The 17,010-nt window shown below is 39.4% G+C and overlaps 3 protein-coding genes across 3 annotated transcripts; all 3 read right to left on the bottom strand.

Annotated features, from left to right (window-relative positions):
• Positions 1–3,101: 3,101 nt before the first annotated feature.
• Positions 3,102–6,453, bottom strand: HEM14_1 (oxygen-dependent protoporphyrinogen oxidase; the record flags this gene model as incomplete). The annotated part of the gene is made up of 3 exons (XM_064821982.1): positions 3,102–5,922; positions 5,979–6,062; positions 6,119–6,453. The coding sequence occupies 3 exons, from the start codon at positions 6,451–6,453 to the stop codon at positions 3,102–3,104; spliced, it is 3,240 nt and encodes a 1,079-aa protein (XP_064681668.1).
• A 254-nt stretch (positions 6,454–6,707) lies between these two features.
• ATC70_002610 (uncharacterized protein) lies at positions 6,708–8,796 on the bottom strand (the record flags this gene model as incomplete). Its single annotated transcript, XM_064821981.1, has 9 exons — positions 6,708–6,990; positions 7,048–7,613; positions 7,686–7,747; positions 7,812–7,877; positions 7,937–8,053; positions 8,106–8,263; positions 8,320–8,519; positions 8,576–8,663; positions 8,729–8,796. 9 exons carry the CDS (start codon positions 8,794–8,796, stop codon positions 6,708–6,710), a joined length of 1,608 nt encoding a protein of 535 aa, XP_064681667.1.
• A 6,987-nt stretch (positions 8,797–15,783) lies between these two features.
• On the bottom strand, positions 15,784–16,792 carry ATG7 (Autophagy protein 7; the record flags this gene model as incomplete). Its single annotated transcript, XM_064821980.1, has 3 exons — positions 15,784–15,828; positions 15,883–16,167; positions 16,220–16,792. 3 exons carry the CDS (start codon positions 16,790–16,792, stop codon positions 15,784–15,786), a joined length of 903 nt encoding a protein of 300 aa, XP_064681666.1.
• Positions 16,793–17,010: the final 218 nt, after the last annotated feature.

Here is a 17,010-nt window from a genome sequence, read left to right as displayed (position 1 = left end):
GAGTATTTACGCGTCAGATGACTCTCTACCTTTGCTTCGCTTCGGTGAAAACCAACTTGCGCTACCGATTGCCCTTGTGTATCATATTAGAAAACTGCTACTTTTATTCTGACCCTCCACTTACACACGAAAACTCTTCATATTATCTGTAAATCTGATTCCTATGTGATGTTCTACATCCATATACACGTAGTTACTTTATGTACGGGCAAGCAGCATACTGGTATCCCTCCTTTTTAGTCCTTGCAGTCCCTGATACAGCAAAATCTGAGTGCATTTGAGCTGTGTTTTCTTGCGTTCAAGACCGTTTTAGATTGTCAGAATAGCACCAACCAATTGTACTCGAGTAGCAGTAACTTCCTGATATCCTTGCTCAACTTTTTGGGGACTTAAAAAACACGGCCAAAAATTAACCAAAAACCATGAGGTACCCCTCATGGTTTTCATCGAAAATCAAACAATCGCGTTTTTTACCTTGATAACGAAGACTTTTACTATGGTGTATATTTAATCAAAATGTTTCTATCGATCCAATGCAACCGCCAAAGTCAGTTTTGTGGGACTTTGATATGTAAAATTTCGACTTTTTGGCCAGAAACCTCTTTTCATATTTTCGTAAATTATTCAGTAAGCTTATTTAAAACATCTATATTACTTGGTATCATTGGATGCGCCTTGAAGAGTACTCCAAAAAAGCTTAAAGAAGTAGGGGTTGATCATCATACATTATATAGTCGAATCTGCAATAATAGTTCAATCAAGTCGAAAAACTATTAATATCTGACCAATCTGGAGTAGAACGGCATTCTGAGTTTTAATTGATTTTGGCTGGTGGGGCCAGCTGGCAAACTCAATACTTTTTCATCATGAAAGCAATACAGTAATAGAAGCTTTTGAAGCGTATGGAAAGTAGGTGAAAAAAAATAACGCTATCGTTAGCCATGCTATCTTTCTTGAATTCTATATTTAATAACACCAGTCTATCAAAATACATATTAGATCAACTTCTTTCCTTTTAGAGGCTTTGAAAATGTCTAGGGAACATAAATTTATTATGTTATGATGAACATTTCGAGTCTTCAGTTAGTTTTCTGACCTATACTTTGCTTTGGTGGAAGTCAACCTACTTTCAGATGGCTTGCGCCGCCGGCGGGTCTTTGGCTAATATTGCAAGATTAATAATAGCTAAAATGTTAGAAAAAAAAACTTAATTGTCGATTGATAGTAATTTAATATAAAGCTCTAATCATATATGAACCATGCCTGACAAATGCTTGGCAACTCAGTTTTATATTAGGGTTGTAAAAGTACCTAGGAATCATAAATTTATTATGTTATGACAAGGCTGGCAACTCTGTAGCATATGCAATTTTGAATAAGGCGACAACTTAGCACTGCGTATCTACATGAGCAATTTACAACGATTGGCGCTATGTATTGATCACAGATAACGCACAATAAGAGCAGAATACAGTGGTTAGGATAAGCCATTATATCATTAATTTCGCAATCCCCTTCTCATTAGCTTCATAAACATTGATTATATGAGAAAGCACTCTGGAAGCAGCCAAAAACGTTTCAAGGTCCGCACGAGTTCTGTATCAGATTGGCCAGATTCTGTGGAAAATCGACCTGATCCACTTGTTTTTCAAAAGTCGACTATATAAATTGTCATGGCTCTTCGATATCCTCTTAAGCTTTCCTGAAGTACTTTCCAGACGCATCCAATGGTACTATAAAAAAGAGATGTTATGACCAAACTTGTTGAGCAATAGGTGAAAATATGAAATCAGGTTTCTGGCAAAAATGTTGAGATTTTACGCACCAAAGTCTCACAAAAGAGATTCCAGGGGTTGCGTTGGATTGAGGGAAATTTTTTGATTCAATATATGCCTTAGTAAAAGTCTTCATTTTTGGGGTCAAAAATTCGATCGTTTGAATTTTGATGAAAACCGCGAGGCACCCACTCGTGATTTTTGGTTGATTTTGGTCGATGTTTTTTAGTTCTCAAAAAAGTTGAGCAAAGGTGTCCATAAGTAACTACTAAATTAAAGCAATTGTTTAGTGCTATTCTGGTAGCCTGAAACAGCCTCTAACACAAGAAATTATTACTCAAATCCGCCCAGACTTGGCGGTGCTTTGCATACTTTTGAGTAGTAAGAGCTAATTGTGGTTTGCTGTGAGGCCAAACGTGATTTGCTCTTGCCAATACAGGAGTGAGGCATCCTAGAAGAGCCAAACCTACTATTTCAGTTTGTTTAAAGATAATTCCTAAATGAGAGGAAAAGTGAGAATCTCAAATCCAAAATAGTGACAGATTGAATGCACTACATGTTATGGCCATCTTGAAAACAAGGTGGAGGTAGTGCTACCCAAATGTCTGGTGCTATGAATGGGGGTGATATCAATTCGATCTCGAAGCGAGGTTCTCAAAGCTGTATTTCTTTCACATTAATTAGCATAGTAAATAATGATGAATATAGTAGTACTATAATAGGGATAACTAATAATTGAGCTACTTTGTTAGGGCTAATGTTTACAATTGAGTTACCCTAGTCTGCACCACATAATGATAACAATACAACTGATTTCAACATGGGACAACTAACTTTCAGTAATCATCAAGGAGATCATTTCATAAATCGAAGAGCAATTTGTTTGTTACTTTTTTCTGTTCTAGGAACGATCATCATTATTCGTTGTCGAGAAAATGTTGCCACTGGTCAATGTTGCATGTGCTATTATTGTTGATCCCGAGTATGGAACTCTTTTCGGTGAGCGAGCTGATGAATTTTGCTCACAACAATGTCATCAAGACGCCCAACACTGCACTCCGCATGGTAGATGACAAGTACAGAAATGTGTCCATTGGCAAATGGCTTCTATTCAAGAAGAATGTTTAAAAGGTGTTCATCATTCAGATACATTCTAACAGCTAGCTCGTACATTCAAGAAGACTTCCGAGCTAAAGCACGCCATGTTCGAGCCTATATTCAATTTACCTCTCTTGCAGAGTAACTCTTTAAAATGGCTTGTTTAGTTGAAAAAATTGATTTTATTCACTTGCTTATAAAAGTACAGTAAATATACACGACCATAATTTAGTTTTCATTATTTTGATTGCCATTTTGTTGTTGATACTTTTGAGCATTCTTAACAAGGTCAGCGAATCTGTTCTTATTGCCGTTACCATTGCTAGTAGCGCCATAATTGGTATTAGGAGCACTGAATGCCATGTGTTCGTTGTTAGAGTTGCGAGTGTTGGAACGAGCAGGAATATCACGAGATTTACTACCACGGCTACGGCGCAACAAGGAGTAGACACGCAATTCATCACGGACATCACCGATAGCACCTTCCCAGGTCATACGAGAGTAAGTAGCTAAAGGCTTGGCCTCTTCGTTGAAGCGACGTTCGCAGCCACAGTCAGGAATCAGACGAATGATGGTACCAACAGGAATAGACAAGGCACCAATCAAGATGGTGACAATCCATTGATGGCCAGTCAAGGGCACAGTCTTGAAAGCAATACCACCGAATGTAACAATCAACCATTGACCTAAAACGACAGCAACTTGGACAGCAATGAAAATCCAGTTATCAAACATATCCTTAAAGACATTGATCGTGTTATCGATACGTCTGCAGTTGATTTCGTTAAAGACTTGCAAAAAGACAAAGATGTTGAAGACAATAGTACGCAACACTTCTTGATCGTAGGTAGTATCGCCCAAATGGAAGATACGAGGACCCAAATAGATGGCAATCAAGTTGATGATGATTTGGAAGATGGCTTGACCGAGAATCATCTTGGCCATGCGGTAGTTAATCAAATGAGCATACTTGCTAATAGGCTTGCGTTGGAGCAAATCCTCAGTGGGAGGTTCAGTAGCCAAAGCCAGGGCAGCCAAAGTATCCATAATCAAATTGACCCAAAGCAATTGAACAGCGCTCAATATACTTTCAGCGTTTTCAGAACCAATAGCAGAGATAAAAGACAAGACAACAGCAGCAATGTTGACAGTCAATTGGAAAGTCAAAAACTTGCGAACACCATCATTGACAGCACGACCCCACATCAAAGCCTTCAAGATGGAATTAAAGTTATCATCCATCAAGATGATATCAGAGGCTTCTTTGGCGACTTCAGTACCAGCAATACCCATAGAGAAACCGACATCAGCCAACTTGAGAGCAGGACCATCATTAGTACCATCACCAGTCATACCAACCACTTGATCTTGCTCTTGAAGACGAGTGACAACAATAGTCTTATCAGTGGGAGATGAACGAGCCAACACTTGCAAACGAGGAATGACTTTGCGCTGTTCTTCAACAGACATGGCACGCAATTCAGGACCAGTCATAGCAACACCACCCTTGGTCAAGATACCAGCATTGCGAGCAATAGCCTTTGCAGTATTCAAATTATCACCAGTAATCATGCGAACAAAAACACCAGCTTGTCTAAAGGCACTAACGGACTCAACGACACCAGGACGCAACGGATCCATAATACCAACAATACCAATCAAAGTCAACTCTTCAAGAGGAGGCTCATCATCATTGACCTTCTTGTATTTGGACTTGGAGATATCACGATAAGCTAAAGCAATAGTACGGAGAGCCTTATCAGCATAGGAGGAGATAATGCCGTTAAACTTGTTGGAGGCTTTCTCGTCGAGTTCTTGACTCTCGCCCTTGTTGTTGATATAATATTTACAAGCTTCCAATACAATTTCAGAAGCACCCTTGACGTGCACTCTGTAATCGCCATTCGAAGTAGAGGGAGCAGAGTTTTCCTTGATTTCAGAGATGGTTGTCATTGTCTTGCGCTTGGAGGCGAAGGGATATACTTTGGCAATCGTGGCGTCATGACGGAGATCTTCATAAGAGCTACCCAAGCCTTTAGTGAAGCCCAAAAGAGCACATTCAGTCTTGGAACCAACGAAATCAGGCTTGCCATCTTCGTCCTTTCCTTCAAAAGCAGTCGAGTTGAGAGCGATGGCTTCGTAGATGAGAGGCAATACGTTCTTCTTGTCAACGTTCTTGGACCATTCTTTGGTTTCTTCTTGGGATTCAAAAGATTCTTCGGCCAACGTGCCTTCAGTAACGGTCATCTTGTTTTGAGTCAATGTACCAGTCTTATCAGAGCAGATAGCTGTGGCGTTACCCATTGTTTCACAAGCTGCCAAGACACGTACAAGATTACTATCCTTGAGCATTTGTGTAGTGGCAAAAGCCAAAGCCATGGTGACGGCCATGGGCAAGCCTTCGGGCACAGCAACGACAATAATGGTAATAGCTTGAATAACAATAGAGATCATGGCAGCAGCAATATCAGCAGCAGGAGGGAACTCAGGTGCAAGAGCAGCTGTAACGAAATACTTGATCACAAGAGCCAACAACATCAAGATGGCAGCAGCGAAACCCATCTTTGCAATCTGCTCAGCGAGTGTATCCAACTTCATTTGCAAAGGAGTGCCTTCAGCTTCGTCACCACGCATAGACATCATGGTTTTACCAAAGAATGAGTTCTCGCCCACAGCGACGACAACAGCACGACCAACGCCTTCCAGTACCTTGGAGCCAGACAAGATGAAACAATCGCCCTTGCCGTCAGGCTTCTTCTTCATAGTGTCTGATTCACCCGTAGCAGAGGATTCATCACAGGCCATATTGTGGCCCTCCAAAAAGAGACCATCCACAGGGATAATGTCTCCGGGCTCCAACATCAATACATCGCCAACATTGATATCATACACGCTGATCTGTTGCTCACGACCACTACGCAATACCTTAACCACTCTGTCTTCCTTCTTTGCATTCAACTTTTTGAATTGAGCCTCCTTTTGATAATCATTGACGGCATTTGTCAAAATAACAGCTAATACAGCGACGATAATGGCAGTACCCTCAACCCTATTATAGTGGTTAGTTTGGTGATTTTTTTTTTCCCAAACAAGCTCTATGTGTACCATCCAACACGAGGTTCATCTTCAGGGTGGCGAGGTGAATAATCCTCCCAGATGCCAACAGCCAATGACACCAAAGAAGCAATACTGTACAGCGGTAGTGATTAATATCTACGTCATGTCACCCAACAAAATAAACATACCTCAACATAATAAGGGTTTTATCGTTATAAGCAGCCCATAGCAATTGCAAAAATGTCTTTGTCTTTGGCTCAGGCAATATGTTTTTACCAAAATGAGCTTGACGATCTTGGAACGCTGATTGATCAGATTGGCTGGAGCCCTCGTCAGCAGAGAGACCAACCGATGTGTTCACTTGGATTTTCTTGCAAATAGACTTTACGCCACCTAATTTTTTGAGAAGATCTTCGTTCTTGGGGTCAAACAATTCACTTAATTGCTCTGCAGACAAGTCAAAATGACCTTCAGAACCACCATGATGGGCAACAAGTGATTCTCTTTCTTCACTCGTCGGCATATTTCAGATTTTAATGAAAGAGAAAAAAAAAAAAAAAGTTGAAAAAGAAGAAAAGGAAGGAAATATTCTGGTTTAGGTGATGGGTTTTATATTGTAAAATATATGCTTTTCGAAATGATTATTCAATCAAGCAGGTTTCTTGTTGATATAAATGGAAATGGCTGGTAATCATTTTTTTGGTGCTTAGCTCGGCTCAATTTAAGAATTAAGAGATGCTTCCTTGATTTCGTTCATTTAAATGACGCCAATGTTTATTATTCTAATGCTTTATCCAGAATACCAGCAAAATCATCTAATGAGCTATCCTCATTGTCGCTTGTGTTCCCACTGGTACATGTTGAGCTGGGTGCTGTTGTTACCTTGGATAGGTGTGATTTGCCTCGTCTTTTCGCTTTCAATCGTCTCACTGCCAAGATACTCGGTCCACCTGCAGTGCTGATGCTAGAGGTTGTCGATTCATCATCAGAGCCATCTCCGCCACTCTCTCCGCCACTGTCTCGCTTTCGCTTCCATCCATGCGACGGCGTCGGTAATGGGCTATTAATACGATTGTAATTAATTTAGAATACAATAGACTAAGAGGACTTTCCTTACCTCTCCACGGTGTCTGAATCAGTGTCACCCCATATATCGTCAATGCCACTCTCGTTGATAAAGTCCTCGACTTCCCTGTTGGCATCATCCCAATTAATATTCTCAATCAACTCTTCTTCTGGGGCTTCTTGATCGTCCTGCAACGCCTGTTCCTCGTCTTCTGTAGACGTCTTTGGTGATGGGATTTGGTATTCCTTGAGTTCGTATGCTTCTTCAGGCTGCACTTTCCATCTTGCTGTGCTATCCAGTAACCAGAGAGGATTCACTATTTTGCAATGTCCGTATTCTCGTGCTGCGTGTACTTTGTTTTTGCTGGTGGAAATCGCGATCAGATGCGTTGTTTTGCCTGTGAGATCCAGCGAGCAAGTAGCTCCAAACGAAGTAGCCATTTGCCAAATCCACGACAGCGTAGGGTCTTTCAAATCAGGACTCAGTATCACATCTGAAAACGTAATAATGACACCCTTTAACACCTGTTTTTTCATGTGCGGTATAATATGAGTAACATCGGCTTCTTTATCATCTGCAGGCTTGGAATAAAAGGTCGTGTGTATGGTTGTCAAAATCTATCGTTGGGAAAAATTTATCGCTGAGCCAATCTTTCTTCTATTGTTTCGTCATTTGGTTATACACATTACTTGAAGAACTGTGTCTAATTCGTTATCATCGTCATGTCTGGAGAAAGGATCGTCATTTTGTTCTACAAATGGAATTCTCGGTTAAAATACTCATCCTATCCGAATTTGTTAATTGATGGAATTTACCAGCCACTGCTTGTGTAATCTGGGTATTCTGGCTATGGATATCTCCAACATTGCTAAAGAACTCGTCTATCCCCCATTCTTTTTAAGATGTTGCTCTATTTTGCTGAAACCTCTCAAGAACTTACATGGCTTTATCCGTATTAAATTGGGTGAAAAGCTCCAGACATCCGACCGATCATCCAACACAACTACCATGGATGTGTCACAAGGAAATAGTCGCTGTAGTTTTTTCTGCGTAACACCTAGGAAATAGTGTCAGCTCACAAATAAAACACGAGCAGAACTCATACTTGCTTCCACTCTCATCTCTGGATAATATCCTCTCCTTAAATAAGGATCCGTTTGGATCAATCTCTTTAGCTACTGCTTCGGCATAACCCCTTGTTCCCATGGTATATATATGTAATTCATACATTTCTTCTACCTGCTTCAAAAACTCTGCCAATCCAGGTCTACGTACACAACACTTTCAAAACTTGCTGCTACAAATCATTGGTCTCAGCATTACCTCAACTTGATATAATATACAACATCACTGCCAGGCAATGTAAATCGTCGGATGCCTTTATCGTCAGCCTTGTATTGTGATTCATCCACATGCTTGTCCCAAGTAGCATGCACTATCGTCTGATCCAGATCCAGTATGAGTGATAATTTCCGAATTTTCAGTAATCTTCTTGCATTTTCTGCTTCCAGTCTTTCTGCCTCCTGTCAAATCCTGATTCAATATCTGGCATATCCTATTCTTTTGCCCTCCCACTTACTTCGCGGCTCACTGTCAAACCAAACGTGTCATATCCCATACGAATGTTACTGTTGCCGATGACTGCTCCTGATGGGTCATCCGAGTTTCTATGGTTATACACAACCTATATGATTAGCAGTTTCCCAACTAACATGTTCTCTATCTCGCATACGTTTCTAGTAGTGAGCCACACACGGCGCATAATCCGTTGTATTGTACTTGATGGGCGCATAATTCCATGTTTCTGTAGGGTTGGTTGAATACACAGTGATACGCGACTTGTGCATATATAGTGCAGATACAATACCTTTAAATTTGTTGTCTGTAATTGCAATGTGTTAATTTTAAATAGACTTTGTGTATAAGCAGGGATGACTAGGAAATAAATAGCGTGTTATATAATAAATTTTATTATTCGCAAGAGGGAAAAAAAAAGAATTTCTTTTTTATAGCTCGTCTTTCATGCAAAAGAAATGGTGATTGGACCAATCATGTCAATCATGAAATTAATCGTAGGATGTCAAAGAAGCAGGAATAGGCGTGGTAGTAACAGCCTACCATGATTTGAGAACACATCAATAAAATTTGTACATGAAAGTTGTCACCACCAATATACTTGTATCATGAATGGATATGCTAGCAGCAGCAACACCACTGTTAGGGACGGCAGCTTTTGCGTAGGCAGCAGAAATATCAGCAGCAATGAAGGCAGGACAGCAAGCTTCATATTAAAAATTGGTCCAGTAGAAAAAGATAGAGAAAAAAACTATTCCTTCCTCTCACAGTGAGCAACATTATCTTATCTTTTTATATCTGATGGTAGAAGTCAATATACAGTATATCAGCATGTGCAATATCAACTGTGCACCGCCATATTCTCAAGCCCCAAGCTATGAACAACACATCTAAACACTGAATTCCATTCAAATCAATACCCATTATCAGTTCTTGGGCCTAGAAATACTTTTGAAAAGAATTACCAGCTAAAAGGATCCACGCGGTACTTGTACATATGGGATCACTGCCTTCCTTCTTCGCTATCAGTAGTAATGAATTGGACAAACCTGAGGGGCAAAGCACTGGGAATGGAGATAGCCGACAAATGAAATTATTAGGATCCTAATAATTCAGGCCACTGGTGCGGAAGCTTCAACATTCAGAATTGCTAGCCAAACTCTTGAATGTAATATGCTTCTATTCATCTCATTTGGTAAATACCATACGTCAGTTGTCATCCATTCTGGGGTTACTAATGTGAATATCATTGTGAGTACATATGCGGTAGTCGCTGGAAAGCACAATCGGGTTATGTAAGTGTTTGTAACTGCTTGGCTCATGCTCTCTCGTTTTGGGTTTGTGTCATGACTCCCATTATTATCATAGCCCAAGGATCGGCTACAAAAAAAACACACACAATGGCCTCTCTATTGAACTGTAATATCAAACTATCGTGTCCACTTCCTTTATGAGTGATTTTTTTTCCATTGGTTCTCCCGTTGATTCAAGCTTTAAAAGTCTAAACTAAAAAAAACTACCAGTGCGGTTTTGACGCTATTCCTTGATCAACCGTCAACTCAACCTGGTTTTTTCATTAATTAGATTTTGCTTTCCCGTGTTTACTCTACAGAATGAAGCTTCGTTTAAACATCTACAATGTTTCTTTGTCAAAATCGTTTTTCAACCCCTAAATTGGAGTTTGCAGCGACAAAACACTTTCACTTTCGTAACAACAGCACAAAAACGTCCATACGCGGTGCTGAAGTCTTTAAAATAAATTCAGAGCGTGCATTGACTAACGCTGACGAAAAAGAGAAAACTAATTTGCGCCATTACTGTAGAGCAATTGACTTTAGACAACTTAGCTGGAGGTGGCCTTTTCGGCGATAGTGCAGCTCCGTGAAACCATTTAAACCCGATTTCACTATATTACAAAATTTCTAGGTACCATGAACCTTTATTCGCTTGACATAGTTGCAAAGTTTTATTGTTTGTTTCCCCAGTCGTCCTGGCACCGGCTCAGCATGTCGGGTATCAGCTATTTCTTCTTTATTATGAGTGTCCAACAGCAGCTTGGATAGACTTTAATGTTATGTCAAAATACAAGGTAAAATTGAATCTGCCAAAGAGTTACACTTTTATTGAGAATGCATCCCAAGGATGCATTTATATACTTTTCATTATGCTAGTAGGATCTACAGCATGACGATGAACTATAGTACGAATAGGTTTACTATCTACTTAACAAATGTTTTGTAAATCATGATTAGCATGATTTATCCAAAGGACCTAAGAATAACCTAAACTTTTAGTGTAATAAGGCGTTGCTATGACATTTGATACAACATTTAAGCCTAGTTTTACAACTACTAGATATGGTATCCCTGTGGCGAACGATTACCGGAATTGCCCTGCTAACTTGATAAGCATCTCGTTCAATCCGAGCAAGCCGTTAGATTCAAATCTGCATAATAATATCTTTTACGCTCAAATTTTGAAGCTACTACTCTAGTCGCGCATTTCAAAAAGATAGATCTGAGCCTCAGAACTAGAGTAGGACCGTATATCGCTTAGGAATTGGGTTCCGTACAAGGAAAAACGTTTGAGTTATCAGACGGAACTATGGGTTACTAACTTGCTTAACGACACAGCCTACTACGTCTTATCTTTAGACCAAATTATGTCCAAACTTGGCCATTTTGAAGCACGAATAACTCATGTCACAAAGCGTTCTGTGCGCTTGGAATAGCACCAAACGGCTCTCCTTTGATACGCCTTACTTCCTGATGCTTTATCTCAATTTTCTTTGGATCATTGCAAATCCATGAAAATCCCCATTTTCACATGAGTATTAGCAAAGGAAAATTCTTGAAAATCAAACGATCGTATTTTTTACCCCGAAAATGACGACTTTTTCTATGATAAATATCGGATCAAATTGATCGTAAAGATGCAACGCAACACTAGAAGCTGCTTCTATGAGACTTGTATATGCTAGATTCTGACATATTCACAGAAAACCTGTTTTCATAATTTTGCAAATTGCTCATTATTTTCGGTCTAAAAGCTGGATGTAATTAGCACCATTCGATGCGGCTTTTTTAATTCTCTAGAGATGTATTAGAAAGTTGGGTGTTATAATCACAGTTTTCATAGTCAACTTTAGAAAAAAACGTTTAAAGGATGTGGAATCAAGCCAAGTTTAAACACAAAAATACCACTGCACAATTTCAAATTAAATGGTCGCAATTACCGCTGCTATAGTACAATACTGAGGCCAAATCTACTGGCCGTGACGTCGGTTGTGGCGCCCTCTCATTTTTCCATGCCCTCGTTTTTTATCCTTTTTGCAAACACGTTTAGTATCAAACCATATCGGTTTTGGAACCCTTTCGATTGAAAACAACACTCTAGCTTCTGATAACACGGCCTTGTACAGTTAGAAATACTTGATACTGCTTCTTTGAAGTGGAATATAGTAGGTACCATTTGATAACAAGCGCTAGAAGACGTAGAATAAGCACTAATCGAATTTGTTTATTAGGTTTCGATAGTTTTTTTTTTGCCTCTTTGACGTAGGTGCTGCTGTCACTACTTCTCTGCTATCTCTGTTGTCTGATTCTTTGATTATTATGTCTGGTAGCTGCTTCTGTTGTCTCTATCTACGGCGGTTGCTTCTTTAATCTTTGTCTGGTCTCTGGCGTCGCTCGTTCTTCGGTTTTTATGGTATTGCTGACGGTGTTGTTGATGGTGTTGCTATTGGTCCTGCTGCTGCTACTAGTCTGGTCTTTTCTGGTCTGCTATCTGTGATGTATGCTTGTTCTCTCGTCTCTCTCTCTGGTGATTGCCTATTCTCTGGTCTATCTGTGGTGATAAGCGGTAAGTAATTTCTTTGGTATTTGTCTGGTCTCTGCTTGTAACGTTCGTTCTTTGGTTTTTCTATGTCGCTGGTGTTGCTGCTGCTGCTGCTAATCTAGTCTTTCCTGGTCTGCTGTACTTGGTGCATGCTCGTTCTCTGGTCTGTGCCCGGTGATTGCCCATACTCCTCTGGTGTATTTATGGCTGTGGTAAGTGGTAAGTATCTTCTTTCTTCTGGTCGCAATGATATAAAACTTCTTTGAACGCTTATGTTATTGCTTCCTTTCTCATGATAATGCATTCATGATGTTTGCGTTGTTGCGCTTTTTTCTTCTTTTTTTTTGTGAGTAGTGTTTCCTCTGTAGCTTTACATGAAACAACACTAGTCATTATGTTGTATTGCAAACTTATAATACCACTGTTGCTTTTGCAGTTGTGCGTATTTGTGTCATGTTGCTTTACATCCGACTATTATTACTACTATGCACGTTGCTCATGCATGCATTTTTCTTGCAACAGCAACGAGCTTTTTTAAACATCTTCGATGTTGTGTTTGTTATGCTTTTCTTTGGCTTTCTTCGTGTGAGCATTCCTTTTTTTGCCTACATACTACTGTACTCTTATAGTATTATGTTCTTTTCTTCCTTCTTTTATTATTATTATGTTTCTTTTGAAGCATACCTTTTTTACGTTGTGTGGATGTGCCTATCCCTGAAGCTCAACAAGACTTTATCCGAGGCTAGGAGGTAGATAGGCCGCCTCCGCTTGGTTATCACTACTTACTTTAGTGATGATTGAGGGTCTCAATGCCAGAATCTAAAGCTAGGTGGTGTAAGTAAGGCATGCTCTAGCACCTGAGGGAAATTTGATGATAGTAACGGCTATAGTGCTATATATAGCGGAGCTTAAAATTTTGCCTCACATCAAAACAGGGGGAAACCCTCGCAAAATTTTTTTTAGGTTAGCGGAGTTTTTGAGCGATTTGATTGGTTGAGAGGTCGAAACAGCGAAGGTCTACAACTAGTTGATTTCCTATTGATCTAGTGTTGTGGCAGAAGGGCTACAACTGTCTATAAAGATTAAGGTATTCTTGATGGGTAGATATGTCTGTGTTGTGCAACAACATGGACAAGCTATGATAATTGAAGTGCATCTCAGCTATCTAAATACTGAGGTTCACCAGATGTGATAAGCGTTGTACAAGATAAATTGCTACTTTAGCATTCAGAACTTAGTATAAATTGAATAACTCTTGTCTTCATTAATAAATCTTTAGTTTTTGTGTCTGATCTTATTCAAATAAGTCTTTTCTTGTTTTTATAATATCGAACAGTTTTTATAAGCTACAAATAATAATCCTTTTATTCTCTGTGCTTAACATCTAGCATTTAATATAATTTTATGCTTGTAATAAAAGAGCTATAACTAAATGAATACAATTTAAATTCTTCTTTATTCAAAAGTAAGATGAGGTGCAATCAATTGACCTAGTATCCATCAAACAGTTTTTTTGTGAGGAATATCATTTAAATTTATTATGTGGGGAAGTTATACAGTATATGAACAACTTTAACGTATGCAGTGCCGTTTACGATGTAAGTAAAACAGTATTATATTCTGACCATCCTTCCACTGAGCAATCATTTTACTATTGAAACTATAGTGCAGCGTTTCATGTTTAAGGAAGAGTATCTTTTTCTCAGTTGGAAATGCATAGGGCTACAAAGTTATTTGTTTCTACAACCTCTTTGCAGAAAGATTGGTTGTATGCGTCAAATGAATCTATTGCACAGCTAGTATCGTTTGCGGCATTGATTTTGGGCGATTACCTACTTATAAAAACACCCCAACAAAGCGATTTCGATTTTTCGAGGCTGGCGCCATCCATAATCGAGTTTTGAAATGTTGATGCAAGAGATTGAAAAGTAGCATGTTTCAATGACGGCAAAATTGTGCGATGAAAACGGTAGTGTGATAAGTGGATTTTAGATTGGAAGGCTTATTGTTGAGAAACGAACGCCTTTCAAAATGAGTCAATGCTAAACCATGACCTTCATATAATGGGAACCTGTTGGTTTTTATTACAAGTGATTGCGAGTAATAGATCATTGGATACGGTGTTGGTAACGGTTGTATTTAAAACCGTTTGTTGATGTCTTGCTTCATTGTGGTTTGGCAAAGTTTAAAAGGTGTACTGAGCATTTTATGGTGAGGAGGAAAATTGCTTTTTACGTCCTATGTCGATGCTAAAGCTTTCATATCAGAACGACTCTATGTCCGCTTGGAGGGGTTGCTAAACATATGAACAGATATTGAGTCGCTACATTGGTTCCCAAGGAATTAAGCGAGTAAAGTGTAATAAAGTAACCAGCAGTACAAAAAAAAAAAAAAAAAAAAAAAAAAAAAAAAAAAAACAGTGTTTCGACGCCATCATCTTTACAACTGCTAATTCAACCAGGCTGTTTCTCTACCAACTGAATTTCGCTCTCCCGTGTTTACGCTACAGTATGAGGCAATGATTGCAAAGAATCTCGTTGAATTTACTTTATCTTAACAAAATATATAAAGTGGCCTGTTTTTTGTTGAATATCAAACCACAATACGTTTTTAAAATTGTATCAACTCAATCTACAATCAATTGGCCTGAGAAATACACACCTGGCTTCGCTGACAACTATGTCTCGAATGATACCAATGTCAAGGACCTCTCTGTCGACGCTGTTTGGCCTTACCTTGCCAACACTGCATATTGGGCCAAGTACTTCAGACATTACATTTCCTCAAGGTGATGGACCTGAACTTTTTGCCGATCTTGATTTTAGCTTTCAAGTGCCAAGGGAGTTGCATTTGTTGCACCTGTTCCCCCAGTCAAGCTGCTCGGCTATCATGGACTGCCAAGCAAGGTGGATCCCCCCAAAGAAAAGCTAGATGTCTTGCATGTCTGAAGATCTCAATGGTGGTCGAGTTCGTATCTTGACACAATCTCACATTGGTAAACCGACTGCTGATTTAGCAAAGGCCAACCCTAATTCCATAGTGTGAATGACCATCAAGACTGGTTGGATGATTTGCGTGATTTCGCATTAAGATATAAAAAAGTGAATTAAAGTATGGATTTCTGTGCATTAGAAAATCTATAGTCATCTGGCATAATGTGCACACACATGTGCATCTAACCGTACGACTCAAAGAATTCTTTTTAGCCCTGTTTTGTAGTACCTATAAAAGGCAACATTGCATAGCAAAGTCTGTCATGATTACTGACATCAAAGGATCAAAACTGGGCTTAGCTGAGGGAAACACTGCATTTATATATTTATTGATAGTTAAAGGAATATTTATACACTGATATACATGGATTTTATGTTGGGTTTATTTTGTGAATAAACCACCCAATAGTTGATTTAATTCGGATGTCTAAGGAAAGCGAGTTAGTGCATGGTAAAATAAAGGGAGATGTAATACACATACCGGGCATGCAAGCGACATTGATTTAGAAATCTTTGGTGTGATGGCAATACCAGCAACACGCACAGTGGGGTAAATGTAATAATCAAAGTTAATCTTTTGTGGTGTGCTTCCATCGAGACCACATCGAGTGACCAAATCCATCAATACACCTTGTTGTCCAGGATCTGATGAGTTGACTTTGACCGAGAATGGGAAGGTGATGTTGGTCATGGCATAAGAGGCAATGTGTGTATTTGTAATGTTACCACCTCCAATAAAGACATTGTAAGGGGCAGGGTAATAAGCCTAGTGCCAGTTAGGATTTTTTTTTTCCTCGTCATGAATACACTGTACTTACATCTGCCTTGATAGTTTCGAATGTGATGCTCTCCAAGTTTTGATTATCCACACTGATACCGACATCAAATGTCATGCTGAGCACATTGTTGGCATAGCCATAGACGGGATCCTGTTTAAGCCCGGTAAATTGGACATTTGGAACCTTAAACAAAGCCGCCAAGACACCGACAACAATAGCAATGATAATAATGATGATCAAGAATATGCAACTACACCAACGAGCCCATTTGGGGCAGCATGTGCAGCAGCCACAGCAGAGTTTATCCATACATGTTCTCTTCTTCTTTTCACGAGGAATGATCTTTTCCAAATCATCGTCCGAATCATAGTGATCCATGAATTTCATATCTGATTGATCACTGTAGCGATGTGTAGGTGGTGATGGAACAGCTGTTAAAGAGCTGTTGTTCTGTTGACTATAGACTGGATAAGGCGAAGGTGAATTTACTGGAATATCATTCATTGGGTAGCGGTCTGTCGAGTCTCTGTTTGTTTCAATGTGGTGTGGCAGAGGTGGAGGTGCAGGTCTATCGTAGAAATCGCCGTGTTGATGGTAGGGTGGGGCTGACATTTTATGGTGATGTGTGTGAAAAAGCAAGATAAAGAAGAAAAAGGACACATTTCCTTGGCAGTTGAATGGTTTTATTTTTGAAATGATTGCTATTAGTATAGTGTATTTTTAGTAACAAATTTGGTGTAGCCTCCATTCGTATACCCAAAATGTAAGCTTAAAATCCGACCTTGTTCTGATTCGGCACTAATAGAGATTGGGCTTGGATTTCAGAGGCA

This window comes from Mucor velutinosus (genome assembly GCF_035048745.1).
Source record: "Mucor velutinosus strain NIH1002 chromosome Unknown tig00000093, whole genome shotgun sequence".
NCBI lineage: Eukaryota > Fungi > Mucoromycota > Mucoromycetes > Mucorales > Mucoraceae > Mucor > Mucor velutinosus.
Note: the sequence above shows the minus strand (reverse complement) of the source record. Positions and strands in the feature narration are given on the sequence as shown.